This window comes from Varroa jacobsoni, unplaced genomic scaffold, assembly GCF_002532875.2.
Source record: "Varroa jacobsoni isolate VJ856 unplaced genomic scaffold, vjacob_1.0 scaffold_138, whole genome shotgun sequence".
Lineage (NCBI taxonomy): Eukaryota > Metazoa > Arthropoda > Arachnida > Mesostigmata > Varroidae > Varroa > Varroa jacobsoni.
Genome location: NW_019213040.1, coordinates 18,803 through 35,978, shown reverse-complemented (window position 1 = coordinate 35,978; position 17,176 = coordinate 18,803). Strand labels below are relative to the sequence as shown.

Sequence of the window (17,176 nt, the reverse complement as noted above, 5' to 3'; positions counted from 1 at the left end):
TATAAATAATCTTATACTCACTACTGTTGAGTATATCATTGGATTCTTAGATTATATAGAATGATTGTAGTTTTAACTTCCGCATGTGTGCAAGCAGGTATCAGCTGGAATAATGGAACTTGCAGCATAAATGTTCTAGAAGCCTTTATTAAGAACACTATTCTTTCTTAAAGGGATCTTTACGACTAAGAAATGTTTAAAAAAATGGATAATCTGGTCGAAGAATCAAACAAGGAAGACCCATATATATATATATATATATATATATATATATATATATGAAAGAACTCGGAAATCGCAAGCCATTTAGAAAACTGAAGAGATTTTTGAAATTTGAAATCTACAAAGGAAATTTTACCTAAACCTTTTAAGACGCCTGTGTTGTCAACAAACAAACTGCTTTTGCGTTATTCATAGTGAGATGGCTGAGTTACAATTGGGTATATAGCAGATGCGTAGCCGCCATATCCCTTTGAAACGATTTTTAAAGCTACATCTTAGGTCACACTTGCACACTTCCGTACAAACCTTTCGCTTATAATCTTCAAGTGCCCGTTGCTTGGCACTGTGCACTGGGGAGGCCACATTTTCCGCTGAAACCGCCGTTTGAGACATTGAGCTTAGAAACTAAGATTGTCTTTTGCTCTAGCGATTTTCGCAAGTCAATGGTTTGCCTAGCCTAATGATTACCTAGATAGATGTCTGCTAAATGTTTTGTTTAGATGGCGTTGGCAGAACAACGAAAGCTTGTCTGCAAAAGTGGCTGAACGAAACCACACACGTTTCTCTTACAGAGGTTTGAAAATTCGTATCTTCACTTCTTACGAGGTGTAGTATGGATGTATTACTTTAAAGGCTTCGATACGCATAAATGTGGTGAACTTCTTAGATCAAGTGAATGTAATAAATCGAAAAGTAGATTGATGGCGGAAGAATGACCGCGTCACGGTAACAAACCGACTGGTCGATGGACACGCAGCCGGCAACTAGATCCTCAGTCTTTTGTAATAAGCAGTTTTTCACGACATTTAGCAAATGATATCTGTACACAGTTGAATTCGGGAGTGTTTGTAGTGTACCTAGTTTGAAAATAATTTTAAAATGGTTGGTAGTAGATTGTAGGGCATTTGCACATAGCGGAGGAATCTGTGGAAAGGGCGGCTCGTATAAAAAGCTCATCCGACCGTTGGAGTGACACATTCAATTGAACTTGTGCACGTTGCACTGCAGTTCAACTGAGCTTTGGTTTAATTGACTATCCGTCGCCACCATCAAGTAAGTTGACTTTCGATTTTACCGCGGTAGTAATGAGGAATTTAATAGATACAAGGTAGTAACAGTCCACTATAGTAAGTTTGTCTAATTTTTTCTTATATATTTGAATTGAAGTAGATATTCGTATGTTAGGCCTAACGTCACACATGGGCGGTGGTTCATTTTGCAGACATGGGGGTCTACTATTGTGTAGAGGTAGTTAGCTATTCGGCTTGAGATATATACATATAATTGTAATGTGGAATTAGTTTTTATTATTTTAAGTTGTAATGGGTTATTTATATTTTGCACTGGAGTAACCCAGTAAACTTCAGTGTTGAGCACATGTTTGCTTCCTAGAGTTTATGTAGGCCCAGCACGCAACCGACTTTGTTTTGTAAGAGCTTACGATCCACTTATTTATCATTGGACTGTAGCGGTCAGATTGGCTTCGCCAGCGATTTTGCTAGGCTGAGGAAGAAAACTATTTTCCGATGTACTGCTCGATGCCACGTTTTCGTGAGCCCGTTACACCTGGCACATAGTCGTGATGCAACGGCTAGCTACTTACAGTATAATTAAAATAATGTTGCCTCTTGCGAATTTTGTACTGCGTAGTTTAAACTGCAAATCGCAGTATACGCGCGAAGATTTAGTTTGTTCGAAAGATACTTCTCCATCAATTGAGTTTCCTTAATGGCGCCGGTGCAACCGATGTACAGCGTTCCAACCCATGAATGGACACCACCCAAATGAGTCAGACACGAGGTCATTCTGTACACACGTCTGAAGCTTTAGGTGGGGTACTCCGTACATATGAGGCATAGGGAACATAGGGGGTTATGAGGTCCTAGGTTACGACCTGACTAGCTCTATTGACAAAATTTGATGAAAGTTATTCTGCTCGCTATAATCCTGCATTCATGGGGGCTCTGCTCAATTTTGCTGAACCCGTCGAGGTGCAACCGTACCTATGACTACTAATATACACAAGTTTAACCAGCGGCTCTGACAGTAACGGTATCTATTTACGGTAACCTGCTGTATTTTATTTGGGTGTGGCCTAATGGATACAAGCATAGACACACGAATGTCCGATTTTTTGTAGGTAAAGGACATTTATTTGCAGGCGCGGTTCCTTGTTTTCGCTGGTTTTCGACTTTTCGCATTGTTTCAGAACGTTATTTAACAGTTTCTTTTTCAATGCAGACTCGACATCATGCGTGAGTGCATCTCGGTTCACGTCGGCCAGGCCGGAGTGCAGATCGGAAATGCGTGCTGGGAGCTGTATTGCCTCGAGCACGGCATCCAGCCAGACGGCCAGATGCCGTCCGATAAAGGCGTAGGAGGAGGAGACGACTCCTTCAACACGTTTTTCTCGGAAACTGGCGCTGGTAAGCACGTGCCTCGTGCCGTGTATGTCGACCTGGAGCCTACTGTCGTCGACGAGGTTCGTACCGGAACCTACAGGTATGTGTTGCAGACGCATCATTTCCAAATGATTATAACGGCTACTAAGTCTTCCGCATAACTACTTTGTATCGGTGGGTTTAGCATCTGCTTAGTAATGAAATTTCACGAGTTTTTTAGATTTTACTGGTAAGTTAACGGAGTTTCGCATCTGCCAGCTTCGTAGCTCATCAAAGGTAGAGCTGTTTATCGATAAACAGGGAACTTCCCATCCTTCGGGTTGAGTGGCTTTTGCTGCTACAGCAGCATAGCATTAGCTTTTGCTGGCTGCACCGCTGCTCCATCGTAGCCGCGCTCCTCTCACAATCCATCATCATTATAACCGCAAACGCAGTGGCACTAGCAGACGATTTTCGATAGGTCGGTGGCCCGTTCTATTTTCGGAATGGAAAGATGGCGCCTCTATGAACCAGATGCCGGATCGGTCGATATGGACGAGGTCCACCAGGGTAATGGCAGTTTGTATGATTGCTGTTGTGCCACTTCCGTACATCTAGCATTGAGGGATAATATAGTAGGATAATCAAGCTAGTTGCTATGTATTGCAATGAAAGCATTAATTAAAAAAAGATGGTGTTAATAACAATGCGTGAATTTTATACAGGAATTAGCATTTCGGTATGTACTTTTTACCTTTTTCAGGCAGCTATTCCACCCCGAGCAGCTAATCACTGGAAAGGAAGATGCGGCCAACAATTATGCCCGTGGCCACTACACGATTGGCAAAGAACTCATTGACCTAGTTCTCGATCGTATCCGCAAACTGGCTGACCAGTGCACCGGTCTTCAGGGCTTCCTTATTTTTCACTCATTCGGAGGAGGAACCGGATCTGGTTTTACCTCTCTCCTCATGGAGCGTTTGTCTGTAGATTATGGCAAGAAATCGAAGCTAGAATTTGCCGTCTATCCTGCTCCTCAAGTATCGACTGCCGTTGTTGAGCCCTACAACTCGATTTTGACTACTCACACAACTCTTGAGCACTCTGACTGCGCCTTCATGGTTGACAACGAGGCTATCTACGACATTTGTCGCCGCAATCTCGACATCGAACGTCCAACGTACACCAATCTCAACCGTCTTATCGGCCAAATTGTCTCCTCGATTACGGCTTCTCTTCGTTTTGATGGCGCTCTGAACGTAGATCTCACTGAGTTCCAGACCAACTTGGTGCCATACCCCCGTATCCACTTCCCGCTGGTTACCTACGCGCCTGTCATTTCGGCCGAGAAGGCCTACCACGAGCAGCACACCGTTGCTGAGATCACCAACGCATGTTTTGAGCCAGCTAATCAGATGGTGAAATGCGATCCCCGTCATGGCAAATACATGGCTTGCTGCCTTCTCTATCGTGGCGACGTCGTGCCAAAGGACGTGAATGCAGCTATTGCTGCAATCAAAACTAAGCGTACTATTCAATTCGTCGATTGGTGCCCTACTGGTTTCAAGGTCGGTATAAACTACCAGCCGCCAACCGTTGTCCCGGGCGGTGACACTGCCAAGGTTCCCCGTGCCGTGTGCATGCTGTCCAATACCACCGCTATTGCTGAAGCCTGGGCTCGCCTTGACCACAAATTTGATCTGATGTACGCTAAGCGTGCCTTTGTGCACTGGTACGTTGGCGAGGGCATGGAGGAAGGCGAATTCTCCGAAGCCCGCGAAGATCTAGCCGCCCTCGAAAAGGATTACGAGGAGGTTGGCATCGACTCTAATGAAGGGGGAGCCGAAGATGACGGCGGCGACGAGTTCTAAGAAAACATCCCAAGAAAGGAAATTGTGCCACTTCGGAACATTTAAATCGTAATGCTCGGTGTCCACTGAGGTTAAACGGAGATGACAAAAAAATAATTTGAACAGTATTAAAATTATTTGAACCGGAAAGAATCCCTTGATGTATTAGGCTTACGGTGGAACTAGTAAATTTTCCTAATTTGTAGCGCTTGTGTAACAATTATCTGCGTTTGTTTTCATTTCAAATTATTCGAAGCTTCAATTGAAGAAGCATTACTGGTCATTGAAGTAGTGACATGAACACATGGGATCACAATATCGAGAGCTTTCCATTTTAAGTAATCCTAACCTACATGATCAATCACGCATTTTTAGCACTCTTACTTATGAAAAATGCGTCATTGAAGTAGTGAAGTGACACATGAGATCATATTCGGTCGATAGTCATTGAAGTAGCGAAGTGAACACATGGGATCATATTCGGTCGATATCGAGAGCTTTTCATCCGAAGTAACCTTAACTTACATAGTCAACCACGCATTTTTAGCACCCTTACTTATGAAAAATGCTAAACCTAAAGTAGAGCTAAAACTCTATGGAAAATCAAAGTAAAGCTAAAACTCGTACAGAAACTCGAGGCTACTCGAGGCTACTCGAGGCTCGTAGTTCAGAATTCTTACTTCAGAATGCTGATGATGAAGTTGATGAGGTTAATATTTAGCACTTCATTTTAGCACTCTTTCAGGTGAAAAATCCTACTGAAAGATCCTAAACAATCCTAAACAACAACTCCAGACTTGTATTTCAGAATTCTTTCCTTAATGAATAAACGAAGCAAGAAAGAGTTCAATGTTTATACAATAGTACGTGGTCACGCATCGATAGTACGTGGTCACGCATCGATGCGAGGCAGAATGTCCTGCGTAAGTTAACGAAGCAATGCACACGTGGGGAAAATTTCCTGTGTAAGTGAATGAAGCGATCCGCGTGATCGCTTTGTAAGAGGAAGTCTTTTAATGCTTTCTGAAAACATTTTTAAAGTGTAAGTTGCCGGCAAGCGCTAATTACCGGTTTCAATCTGACTCAATAATTCGAGCAGTTTTGAGTAGTGCAGTAAGTATCATACATCAATAAGCGGCCTCTAACCCTGCGAGAGAGTATAGCGTTTTAGCATTGATGATCTCGACAGGTTCTACCAGATTCCCTTCGATCGTAAAGTAGCCGTCACGATTAGCCAAAAAACTATATCAATTTCCTATTCGCTTGTCATACGTTCCATAAAATAAAGCTTCTACTGTTTTCGATAAATTTCTGGGTGGGAATAGATTCGGAGACTTCTTTAAAGCTAAGGTACTCATGTGTTACATAGAGCAGTTTTATTTCCTCAGGTTACTTCACTAATCATTTGTCTAAGTACTATGCTTCTAACGGCTGTCAAGTTTGCACACCTTGCTAGAAAACAAACAATTTCTCTAACGCAAGTTCAGCTGCAGCGAAGACTGCGGCTTCCGAGAAAATTATTACCCGTCATAACTTAAATCGTCTTTTAAGAGGAACTGCGTACTTGACCGCACCGAACCGTTTGCCGCGTCTATCTGCAAAAGTGTGGAAAATAAATTGTCGTAATGCGATCTGTGCTTTCAATTATGTTTAGTTTAGTGTTTGTCTTACTGTTTCTTATAGCTGTTGATAGGACGCTAGGACAGGACGACGAGACCACCATGGAACCGGCTGAATATGACGAACCCGAGGAAAAGAAAGGTGCGAACCTACAATAAATAGCTTGCTCATTACTTTTTTTCACCAATAGTGCCACCTAGATTAATCTATATGTAAATATATACATATATATATATATATATATATATATATGTATATATACTATCGAACAGGGAGTAATTCCAGGGGGTGATCAAAATGGGTACACATTATTATTTGTGTGCAATTCAAAATTCGTCATTCATGTAAATTGTAAATCGGTGAAGTTGAGTTGGCAAATAAAGCTAATTTCGTTTATAAGCACGGTTTCAAAGTTTTCCGAAGGGGAATAACTCGAGCAAACGCTACGTCTTTTAAAAGTTTAGCGTAATGTATATGCTAAATGCTTTTTGATCGTTTCCTGTTCGCATCCATATTACTACTGACGACATTTTCAGAGGGTACCGTACTCTATGCATCGAATATCTGCGCATATAAGAAAATAGATGTAGAAAAACTTGCACGTATTTTTCATTCAATCTGAAAATAGAAATTAGACATTTAAGTAAATACATTCGTTTGTAGGCAAGCCAAGCCCATTAGGATAAACCATAGTAGTACCTTTGTAGTTTTCTCATATTTAGTGAGTGTGTCGTTCCAAGTTTTTACTAACTGAAAATTAAACGCGTAATTTGTGATAAGTTTTTCAGGAATTGTCCAAAGATTCGTAGGCGCTGTTGGTAAAATTGGTGGAAAAATGAAGGGATTGCTTCCGTTTGGGACAAAGAGCGGCGATCGCTGATAGTATCGACCATCAGTCTTTAACACAGTTTGCCGCACATCAACCTCTCCTAATCCTTCTAAAGAAAATTAGGAAAGAAAGATAGACTAAATAAATACCATGTACACACCTTAAATCTTCTGTTGATTTCTATAGTAAGATAAGTGTTACACATAGTTATTACGTACTCAACAATGCATTAAACATGTTTATCTTATTAAAGGTGCAACATTAGAGATTGCCCAGGAGTAAACGATTTAGACTGCCTTTTATCATATATATATCACATATATTAAACTGCATTAGATACATAAATATTCTGAGAACAGTTGCTGCACCCCTTTGAGATCTTAGGTTTTGGCATTTTTCTTTACTACAGAGGATGGGACTTTCTATTAGGCTAAGGGCCTCTTAAAGCGCATCACAGGTATCGCGCATCACTGAGCGTTGGTGCTTGTATTGCGTTCAGCGACGCTAGTTTTAGCATCAATAAATCTATTCCTTCTCGCACTAGTGCGACTAGTCACCAGGTCGATAGCAGGAGTTCTGCCAAACTTGTTTGTTGATTTAATGAAGGTTCGTTACTCCTTGTTGACTATATAATAACGTTAACTATTATGAGGACAAACGCTTCACTTAGTCACTACCTAATGATGCTGATGAGCCTTCTGTTGATTCTGGTAATTTATAGGACATTCGCTGCTTTTGATCAGCTTCAGCATGATATCAAAGAAGCGGTCCAGAGGGACTTTAGTAAGTTGTACCGCCAGCAGTACCTCTGCCTCCGAGATAATATACGTGCCCCGACACCCGTGTCATTAAGAACCGCTCTGTGTTTCTGCGACAGTCAGTGTTCACGCTATGGCGACTGTTGTGTCGATGTGGACATCCGTGACAAAAAAGAGGAACGCCAGGGATATCACTGCAGCCAACTGGGACTTCGGTTTTTCTATACTAAAATGGGCTGTGGGGAAGACGATGGAGATGATCCAACCTTTGCAAAGTATCGGTGCGAAGAGAATCCAGAGCACATGGAAAACGTTTCTCACCTGATAGATCAGCCCCAATTCCACCTCAAGAGTCGTACCCTATATAAAAATATCTACTGTGTGCTGTGCAATATGCCATTTTCAAATATTAAGGAGGCTCGTGGAGATATTTATCATTGGAAGCAGCGATACATGTGGTTTAGTGAGGAAATGACGCCTGACACTTGGTCGGTGGTTCGTTTGACTAACAAATGGAAGTACGACCCAAAAGTTCGCCAATACATCGTGGCTGCCAATGGAAGTGATTATAAATTCACAGTCGACGCCGAGGAATACGATTGGGGGAACTTTTCTGCGCATTTCAATACGCGACTGTGTCCTGAGGTGCCGGTTATTGAAGATTGTCCCCTTCGTGATGAGAACCTCGAAGTTGATCCAGACGTGGAGGAATGGGAAAAGTACTGCCCTCTTTATACTGCTTATGTACACTCAGATACATTAGATGCGTATCAAAATGCGCATTGCGCACTTTGCAGAGGTGTACCCCTTAACAGGTTAAATCCCGGCTTGCCATCTCTCCCCGAGGAGCGTACGACTCCAGTTGGCAAGAAAGGGGACATGTTTAATTCGTATCGCAACAAGCTTATTTGTAAACCCGGCGAGGTAGCTGTGTTAAATTCTTTTTGCAGTCCTGTGCTGTGTCAGCCCGGCTGGATTTGGAACGGAGCTCATTGTGTCTCTCAGGAGGGCGAAGTGGGATGTTTCTATTTGACTCTTGAGGCCGAATGGGTAAAGTTTATGATGAATGGTTCGGTTATGCTACTAGACTCAAAGCAGATCTTCAATCAATACTCAAATATCACATCAAAGAGTGGCGTCCCAACTCATGTACGGGTTTGCCTGAAGACTGCGATCACCGTGTCTCTTAATCCTGCGCAGGAATTGGTGGCTGAAGTCTGTCTTATGTCATCTTCGGTTTGTTTGCTTCTTCAACTGATTGTCTATCTTTTGATCCCAACCCTACGCGTGACACGGCCTGGAAAAATCGTTATGTCCCTCTCATTAACCATCCTACTAGGTCACGTAATGTTCTTGATTAAGGACGATATCCAACCTGGTACCTACATGTGCTTCAGCATCGGGCTTATGGCACATTACTTTTATCTTGCCTCCTTTTTCTGGATGCTTGTCATGGCTCTTGACTCATGTCGATGTCTAGCAGTAAACGTGTTTAATGCAACGGGTGGTCCCTATCTAATGATAAAATACAGTATACTGGGTATCTTCTGCCCCGCTCTTATCGTTTGCTCGTCCGTAATCTACGATGGATTTTCACCGTACAGTCGTTATGCGCCTCGATATGGTCGCGAAGTTTGTTGGATCGGTTCAAGATACGGACTGATGGCGTTTTTTGTCGCACCTATTGTTACGATCCTTCTGTTCAACTTCATGCTCTTTGTTTACACCGCATACACGGTTCGACAAGTACAGACGAGATCCGAAAAATTCCGTACGAATCCGTCTGGCTACCAAACCGAAATGACCCGCCTTAAACTGTACATTCGACTGGTGGTGGTTTTGGGATTTACGTGGTTTTTTGGAGTGCTTTCTGCCCTCACTGATATCTCTTGGTTGTGGTATCCGTTTTTCGTGTTAGGAGGCGCACAGGGGGTCTTCATCTTTGTTGCCTTTACGTGTAAACGCAAGGTAGGTATGTCGAAGAATAAAAAAATTATGCGTTATGTCTAATTAACGGAAGCATCAAGGAACCGTTAAATCGTTGCGAGTGTTCGTACTTATGGCGACGATTGTGCAGCTTTGATTTTTTCTATGCGTGTTTAACTTTATAATAACTGTCAGTAAGCATATTTACTTTATAACCTTTATTATAATACTAGTATTCTGAACACGTTCATTTGATCTATACACATGTACAGCGCATTAAATTAGAATTTTGCTAGTCCATGCTTAATGCAAGGGAACATTAGAGGGCTGCGCTTTTCGGTCGTGGATGGTCTTTTTGCTCACGATTTAAACGCAATACTATTATTCGAAATAGACTGAAATCTTCAGGCAAAATAAAGGCACAGCGTAACTTACCTTGATTGTTTCAGGTTTGGAACGAATTGAAGCCGCTATTTTGGCGAGGTTCCGTGCGTCGTCGCAGTACTCGGGTCAAACAGCGGACCAGTACCGACATCACAAGCAACAACTTTCATGGTTTCTCTATAAAAAGTGCGCCACCAAATACTGAATCAGCACATCCTAGGTAATAATCACCTATAAAGGCTGTATTTGACGATCGCGAACCGCAGAAAAGTAGCTGATTTATAAATAACAATAAGAACAATAACAGTTTCAGGAAAGAAAAATTGAGCAGGAATTAGGAGTTTTTCTCAATATGCCAAAGTTTGAAAACTGTAAAAACAAAAAATATTTGGATTTGATTTTATACATTTTAACACCTGAAACTATAGGTTATCAATTTTAAAATCCGGTATGTGACATCAGGAACCTTCTATAATGTAAACCCATTCCTCAGAGATCAATTATTAGAGCACAAAACACTGTTACGATACGAATCTTCTGTACCATATTCCCAAACATTTGGATGCTTATTTTTGAAATCTACTTTTTATTTTATCTGTCAGCACTAATGATGTCTTTCTAATATAGAATGCGTTTTAGAAGTCGCTTTTTTGGGGCGATTGTTAGAGGTACGTGTCCAAATGCTGCTGACGTAAGTTATTTTGGTACGAACTGAATGATATCTTTTTTCAACGGGTTTATGCAGGGGCATCCTTGTTAGCATTAATCGAATTCGCTAATTAACTACATACTATGCACAATCGTATACCCAAAATTAGGTTTTCATGCTTTGACAAAGGAGCAAATGCGTTGGTAACCACACTTTTTTCTCATTAACATTAAGGGCGCTTAGAGATATGGCGTCACGCCATCGCCACACTGTTGAACAGTATTGCAATAACAGCCACGAGCATTATTATGCACGTATCAACGTGGGGACCAAGGTAAACTAACTTTTTGTGATGGTTCTTCTGCGCAGTTTTTTTTTACCAAATGGGACTCTATGCAAATGTACATAGGTATAGTCGCGACTAGACACAAAAATATTGCGTCGATTTCTTGCGTTAATCACTGCTTTGAGCGGCTGGCTCCCAGTAAGAAACGAGGTGAGTTTACAGCCGATTTCTAAATCTAACAGGCAAACACGTTACCACTGCATCATAATGGTAACATTTGGATAAGCAAATCAAAAACAAACGCGACACCAAGAGTTGGCCCGCCGAGTCAACCCCAATATGAGACGTTATATTATCTAAGATTCAATGGCAGCAAATATCTGCTTCTTAATAAAACCAAATAAAGTAGCTTGTCAATTAAGGTAAATAATTATCATTTCCTTTTTTTGACCAGTACGCAAAATCCAATAGGTTTGTCACTAAATACGTCACAATTCAATCACTAAGAAAAGCACCCAGTGCAAACGAAACGGCACCTTACTACTTTAAGCAAGCATCGTATATAATATTAAAAAGTACACGAAAACAAATAGAGGCTAAAGTACGCGTGCTTAGGTGTATCAGCAGATAAAGTAGCACAGACGATTTTCATGCCACTTTTTTTTATAGAGAAAGTGAAATATTTGAAAAGAGCGCGCAAGACTGGGAAAGACACCGAATGATAAACTGATGTTTATTTTATACTTACATTTTTTGTTCTATATATATATTTTATCCGCGGCATTGCAATAGGACATTATGCGTCTACAACGGCTCTTTTCAATATTCAACAAGCGTATGAATCGGGTGGCAAGATTCAAGCCAGGGGTCTTTTACTTCGTAGCTGGCGAGCCACCAGTTTTATTTCATTATATAACTTACGTTTAATTTCCACAAAATGTTTCTCGCATTTACCTTCTGCTTACTCTTTGAATATTTAATCAAGTTTTTCGGTATTTAAAAATTTTGTACGTTTTTAGTTATACAGAAATGAAGAAATAAAAAGCAAAAATGCTATGCTAATTGACATTGCATGAAGTGTTGCTACAAATGACATAACCAACATGAAAACCGCAAAAAACAAATATATATCTGTTTCTGCCAAAATTCCATTCTGAAAAAGCCAGCAAAAAAACCTAAGAAACTCGGTGAATCAAATACGCATTTTTTCTTATACATACTCAGTCATAGTCATTTAGTTTTATTTACAATAGATACAATACATCCGGAGATCAGTCGTATCCAGATACCGTCATGTCGCTCACAATATTATGACCGTCAAGATTCTTAAAGCACATACAAAGTGTTCAGTTGAACGTTTCGATCCTTACGTTGAACTCCTGCTGAGTTCTTAAGCCCCATGAAGAAATCCCCTTGAGGACGTACTCTTTCTCCTGACGTCAGCGTTCTTCGACGTTTTCTCTCTATATAAATCAACATTACTGTTGTGAATAGCACAATTATTCGACTGTGTAATATGTGTATTCGCATTAATATATTGACTTGTAGCAAAAAACAAAGCGAATCATAAGGTGTCATCATACAATGTGAGGAATGAATCCCTTAAACTATTTTGTTTCCGTTATACCATTTTGTGTACATAATTTAGAGCCAAGTCGCGCGTAAACTTATCGTTGCTCCATGTTTTATGGCTTATAGTACATCTAGATGGATAACTTATTTTCGAAGGTCAATCAATTTAAATAATTTTATATAAATTGCCTATTATTACAATGCCTATAAGCATCCCTCGACTGCTAAATGAAATCACGATTGTTCTACTATGTGTTAAACCTCGATTAGATAGAAGAAGTTGAGTCTAAATCTGTCTTATACATATATATAACAAATATTCCTCTGGAGCAGCTGCATCCGGCTGTCTTATACATATATATAACAAATATTCCTCTGGAGCAGCTGCATCCGGCTAATAGCTTTAAATGATTACAGTATTACGCTGACCTCTAAAGCTTAGCATACTGCAAACGTCTCATCGAGGCAAATGGCTAGGATGCTTTTATCCTGCAAAACCTGTTCAACTTCGGCCTCGTCTACTGCGAGACTGACTTTACTTTGACGACCCACCTTCGCCTTCTTGATCGAGACCAAGGCCCGTGCTTCAAGCAACGTACAAATAGATTGAAGTTCAGAGTAGTCAATGGCAGCAACCTTTGCAACTTTGCACACTCCACTGTACACTTCATGAAGTTTGCCCATCGTTACCTCTTTAACTTTACGGCGCTTGCTGAAAACCAGGATAGAACAAAGGAGTAATTTTTGCTGAAGTGGCAATGTTGTGTGGAGATCTTGGTTGCCTCGAGCTCGAGTATTGAATATGTCAGAGAGTACTTCCGAGATGTGCTTGATATCGACTAGAATCTGTTTCTGGGGACTGGCGGTAGGGCCCCCGCGGGCGATCAGAATGCGTTGCTGGCGCACCTGCCGCTCCACGATTTCGACAGCTCGCCGACAGATATCCAGCGCCTTGCGAACGTCTCCGGTGCAGGTCGCAACCTTCTTGGCCAAAAATGCGAGGGCCACTGGCTTGATAATAGAAGAAAATTCAGCAAGACGAGACTTCAGAATATCGATAATCTGCTTGTCGTTATAGGGCGCAAAATGATACAATTGTGGTCGACAGCCATACGCTTGGAGCAATGGAACGGTTTTGTCAGTGAGATCAAGTGCATTTGCAATTCCGACTAAAACCACCCTCGAGTCCTTCAATTTAACTAATTCGAACAATGAGTAGAGAACTTGTTGGTTGTAACTTTGCAGTTGATCAACCTCGTCGAGCACAACAACACAGGGCAGCTTTCGGACACCTTTCTGTACGCTTTCCAAATCTTGGCCGGTGAAATTTAGTCCTCCAGCAATTTTCGCATATATTGACGATGCATTTTTGACCGTCATACAATTAATGAATACGGACCTGAAGTCGTATTTGTTTTCGAGATTTCCCAAAACGTATGTCAAGGATACAGTCTTGCCGGTTCCCGGGGCCCCTGCAAAATAAATGGGAGGTATCGAAGGTTAGGTAAACAAAAAAATCCCTTAGTGACAGTTTCCCTAAATTAGTGCTATAATATGACCTAAAACTGGGGGTGTCTATATTACTTATAAAACCCTTTTTTTTTCTACGGTTTCGTAAAACAAGTGACGGATTCGATAGGATAATAAAAATAGCGAGTTCTTACCAAATTTTGGCTCGTATTCAGAATAGCGACACACTCACTAGTTGACCATGTTGCCATGTGTATTTACTCTGTAAATGCTTTACGCTTATAAAAAAGAGTCTTGATGTTGACAGTACGGTTTGCCTATGGGGGAATTATATGCAAACTGAGTTGATTACGCGGGTTTAGCATAATATAATAAATAAATCAGAGAAATCTTATAGTCATACATAATGAATAATGGCTCAAGCCGGCGGCACGCGATAGTGTCCTTAAGTACACCAACCCGAAATATAGAGGCTAAGTGCGGTTTTGTTTTTTAGTGCAGGTTCGATGAATCCTTTAAGGGCAGCAATTTCGTTATCTCTCCCGATGATCACGTCCGTGAGCTGCGTATGCAGCAAGTGTCGTGCCTGACTATACACTGTAGAATTGGCCTTAGCTACAGCAAGGCTTCCGTTGATAGCGACTCGAGGTGGGCTTTTAGCTGCCGCGAAGTTGGTAGGCATATCATGAAATATAATAATCTTGACTTAGTATTTCAAATGACTATACAGCTCGTGCAGGCAAACCTAGCTAGGCCATTTGGTGTAACATTCGGTGAAGATCATAATAATCGAACCCAGAAAGACCATAGAAGCAGGAGTTCGTGAGTGACTTTGGCGTACCGACGACTTCTCTGTTTAAGATATACACTCTACATCTTATCAATTTTAGCAGCACACGGGGGGACTCCCGTCGCAGATCCCCTACCTAAGCTTCGTTGCTATGCAGGTCGAGATCACGAATACATATAGTAATTTTTGCCTTGAGCTTTAAATTTAAGAAGATCTATGGATTCTAACTTATAATGAAAAATTGTTCCACGCTATAACAACTGCTTCTTTTTGCCGATACTGCACTGATTCGGTAGAACAAGCTAAGACATCGATACGGCATTTTGTCTCGGATTTTCAGATCTACACCATACACGCAAACATAATGGCACTTTCACTGAACCTTACGACAAATTAGGTGCAAAAATGTAGTGTGTCTGTTGCATCGAAACTTCAACAGTTCATGGCTGGAGCATTACGTCAAGCGGAAAAAATGTCACTTGAAAATCTATATGCATATAAGAATTAATAGACAAAATACCACTCTCATAACAATTTCGATTAGGCTACAGAATGAACAGCGATCTTCTAGAAGCAATGCACAGTATCAGCCACAGAATCGTGTCGATACGTTAATGAGCGACACGTTTACCTAGAAGTATCTGCTTCGTATGGGTGTTCGGCACGTGGTTGCAGATGTGGCAATAGCCCCTTGTAGAACGTCTGGGGCGACCCATTGTAACGACGTTTTCGAACAAAAAGAACTAATAGCTACCTTGATCCCGTTTATATAGTGTGCCAGACGGATTTTTCGAGGAGAGGCAAAAATATGCGTGCTTGGCCAACATCATCGATTATGGCGCCACCTGCGTGCAGTATACCCCTTCTATTTTTTGCCACGTGTATCACCATGTACTATGAACCGTGCTGCTCATAGCGCTCAGTTTACCAATATCTGTTTTTTTACGATTAATATGAATCACCCTCAAAGTAACATGAAAAGCCTAAACGTACATAGGAACAACGTTGAAGCCGAGCAAAAGATTAACTAATAGTAGGTTGATCAACAATATACAAAAACTTGATGATGCTTCATGTTGCCCTGAATAAGATTGGAATATTACAGGCGTAGTATAGTATACAATACACTCATTTTGCACTTACCATTCTCTTGCTCGGCCTTCCGACTGTCGCGGACCCTGATCTTTCCAGATGACTTCGGCGACGAAAGCTCAATTCCGACTGCTACTTCAGCAGCGACCTCCTTCAACGCCTTTGCACTGGAACGCGTTTTCCGTACCGATGGATTTAAAGTGGTTTGGCAGGGCATTCTGCAGTCCTTAATTAACAAAAGCACATACGATAAAAAAAATGCAACGCTTTAGAAGCTTATTGATAAAATTTGGAGAATAAGTATAATTAATAAAACTTTTTAATCTAAATGTCATTTTGTGAACACTATCTATAAATCCCTGAAGAACATGTGATGGGGCCTCTGAGTTATGCAAATAGTTCTTTTCAAGATAAAAATATTAGTAAATGACCTAGAAATGCCTAAAATGGTTTAAAACAGTTAAAGCATAGTTCAACGGTTACACCATGTGAATTGAGCATTTACATAGATATTAGTTCGCTTGACTGTGACTAGTTCCTGCCAATGCTGCCTCCAACTATCCATCGATTATTGTGGCCCTGATGTATCTATAAAAATGAATCGTACGTACGCTAGGACGCCGAATAGGAACGGTCCGACCATTCGAAATACAAAAAACAAATTCACAAGTCCTTTTGGATACTCAATCCATTAAGCGAATCTTTTTGTCACGAACGGTACATACTTATCTTAAGCTTAAACGTCTATTCTGTACCGTGGTTCAAAAATTTTGTAGATAACTTTTCTGAACTGCTAGGCCCCATTTACGTCCAATCAGCTAAAAAACAATCCAGCTAGCATTATTATGGTACTATTAAATGCCCTTCTGGCCGACCGGCTTGCGGCATTTATCGGTGACGAATCTATCTTTCTGCCGAATTAAGTTTCAGAAAGTTTCTGAAACGTGTGAACTTCTATTAATTTTTACGTCTTTCACTGTTGCATACCTTCTGTCCTACGTGTGTCGAATTTTGCCGTCAGTCGCGTAGAAATTAAATTTGAAACTACGGAGTGCAGGTGAGAATGCAGATGACAACCTTCCTTGATACCACCAGCGTGAGCAAACGGAGCGCCAACAATGCCCGCCAAAACTCAGTTCGCACTGAGAAACTGTGTCCGTATTGTCTCATTAAACTCGGTGAGGGGAAAGGCGCGAAACTGTCCATCGTCTGCTCGCTGTCGTGTGTACAGCCGCAGACCTACGCTCCGAAGGACCTTATATTTTAAATTTTGACAAAATGTCTTACTTTTTGTTGGATTTTTATTTTTATTTGCTAATTCAATCACGCAGATTTATTCCAAAAACA

At 41.0% G+C, this 17,176-nt stretch overlaps 4 protein-coding genes across 11 annotated transcripts in view; 2 read left to right on the top strand and 2 right to left on the bottom strand.

Moving 5' to 3' along the window:
• Rpt4 (Regulatory particle triple-A ATPase 4) overlaps nt 1–6,214 on the bottom strand; it is an 8,459-nt gene extending 2,245 nt beyond the window's left edge. The window contains exon 1 of one of the 2 annotated variants that reach the window (XM_022847754.2): nt 6,125–6,214. Coding sequence is in view for 1 of the 2 variants with exons in the window: in XM_022847748.2 (XP_022703483.1) it covers nt 529–615 (87 nt within the window). In the remaining variant the exon portion in view is untranslated. Of the gene's footprint in view, nt 1–528; nt 722–6,124 lie in introns of those variants that run through there. The other variant, XM_022847748.2, reaches the window with a different exon arrangement.
• On the top strand, nt 1,164–4,676 carry LOC111268630 (tubulin alpha-1D chain). Its single transcript, XM_022847738.2, has 3 exons — nt 1,164–1,275; nt 2,464–2,724; nt 3,367–4,676. The coding sequence occupies exons 2-3, from the start codon at nt 2,474–2,476 to the stop codon at nt 4,472–4,474; spliced, it is 1,359 nt and encodes a 452-aa protein (XP_022703473.1). The 5' UTR covers nt 1,164–1,275; nt 2,464–2,473; the 3' UTR covers nt 4,475–4,676.
• A 1,156-nt stretch (nt 6,215–7,370) lies between the features above and the next one.
• On the top strand, nt 7,371–16,013 carry LOC111268587 (uncharacterized). The gene is made up of 3 exons (XM_022847661.2): nt 7,371–9,628; nt 10,036–10,190; nt 15,929–16,013. The coding sequence occupies exons 1-3, from the start codon at nt 7,550–7,552 to the stop codon at nt 15,930–15,932; spliced, it is 2,238 nt and encodes a 745-aa protein (XP_022703396.1). The 5' UTR covers nt 7,371–7,549; the 3' UTR covers nt 15,933–16,013.
• Nucleotides 10,070–17,167, bottom strand: Cdc6 (Cell division cycle 6). Of its 7 annotated transcripts, none has more exons than XR_015314298.1 (5): nt 16,817–17,167; nt 15,881–16,055; nt 14,407–14,607; nt 11,442–13,949; nt 10,070–10,147 (listed from the first exon to the last, which is right to left on the bottom strand). XR_015314298.1 is itself a non-coding variant. In XM_022847721.2 (4 exons), the coding sequence occupies exons 2-4, from the start codon at nt 16,044–16,046 to the stop codon at nt 12,916–12,918; spliced, it is 1,401 nt and encodes a 466-aa protein (XP_022703456.1). In that variant the 5' UTR covers nt 16,047; nt 16,817–17,167; the 3' UTR covers nt 10,195–12,915. The 7 variants fall into 7 exon arrangements, 2 of the variants coding, with proteins under 2 accessions (XP_022703456.1, XP_022703448.1); XR_015314300.1 differs by having other exon boundaries at nt 10,120–10,210; nt 10,964–13,949; XR_015314302.1 differs by having other exon boundaries at nt 10,121–10,210.
• Between the last annotated feature and the right edge of the window lie 9 nt (nt 17,168–17,176).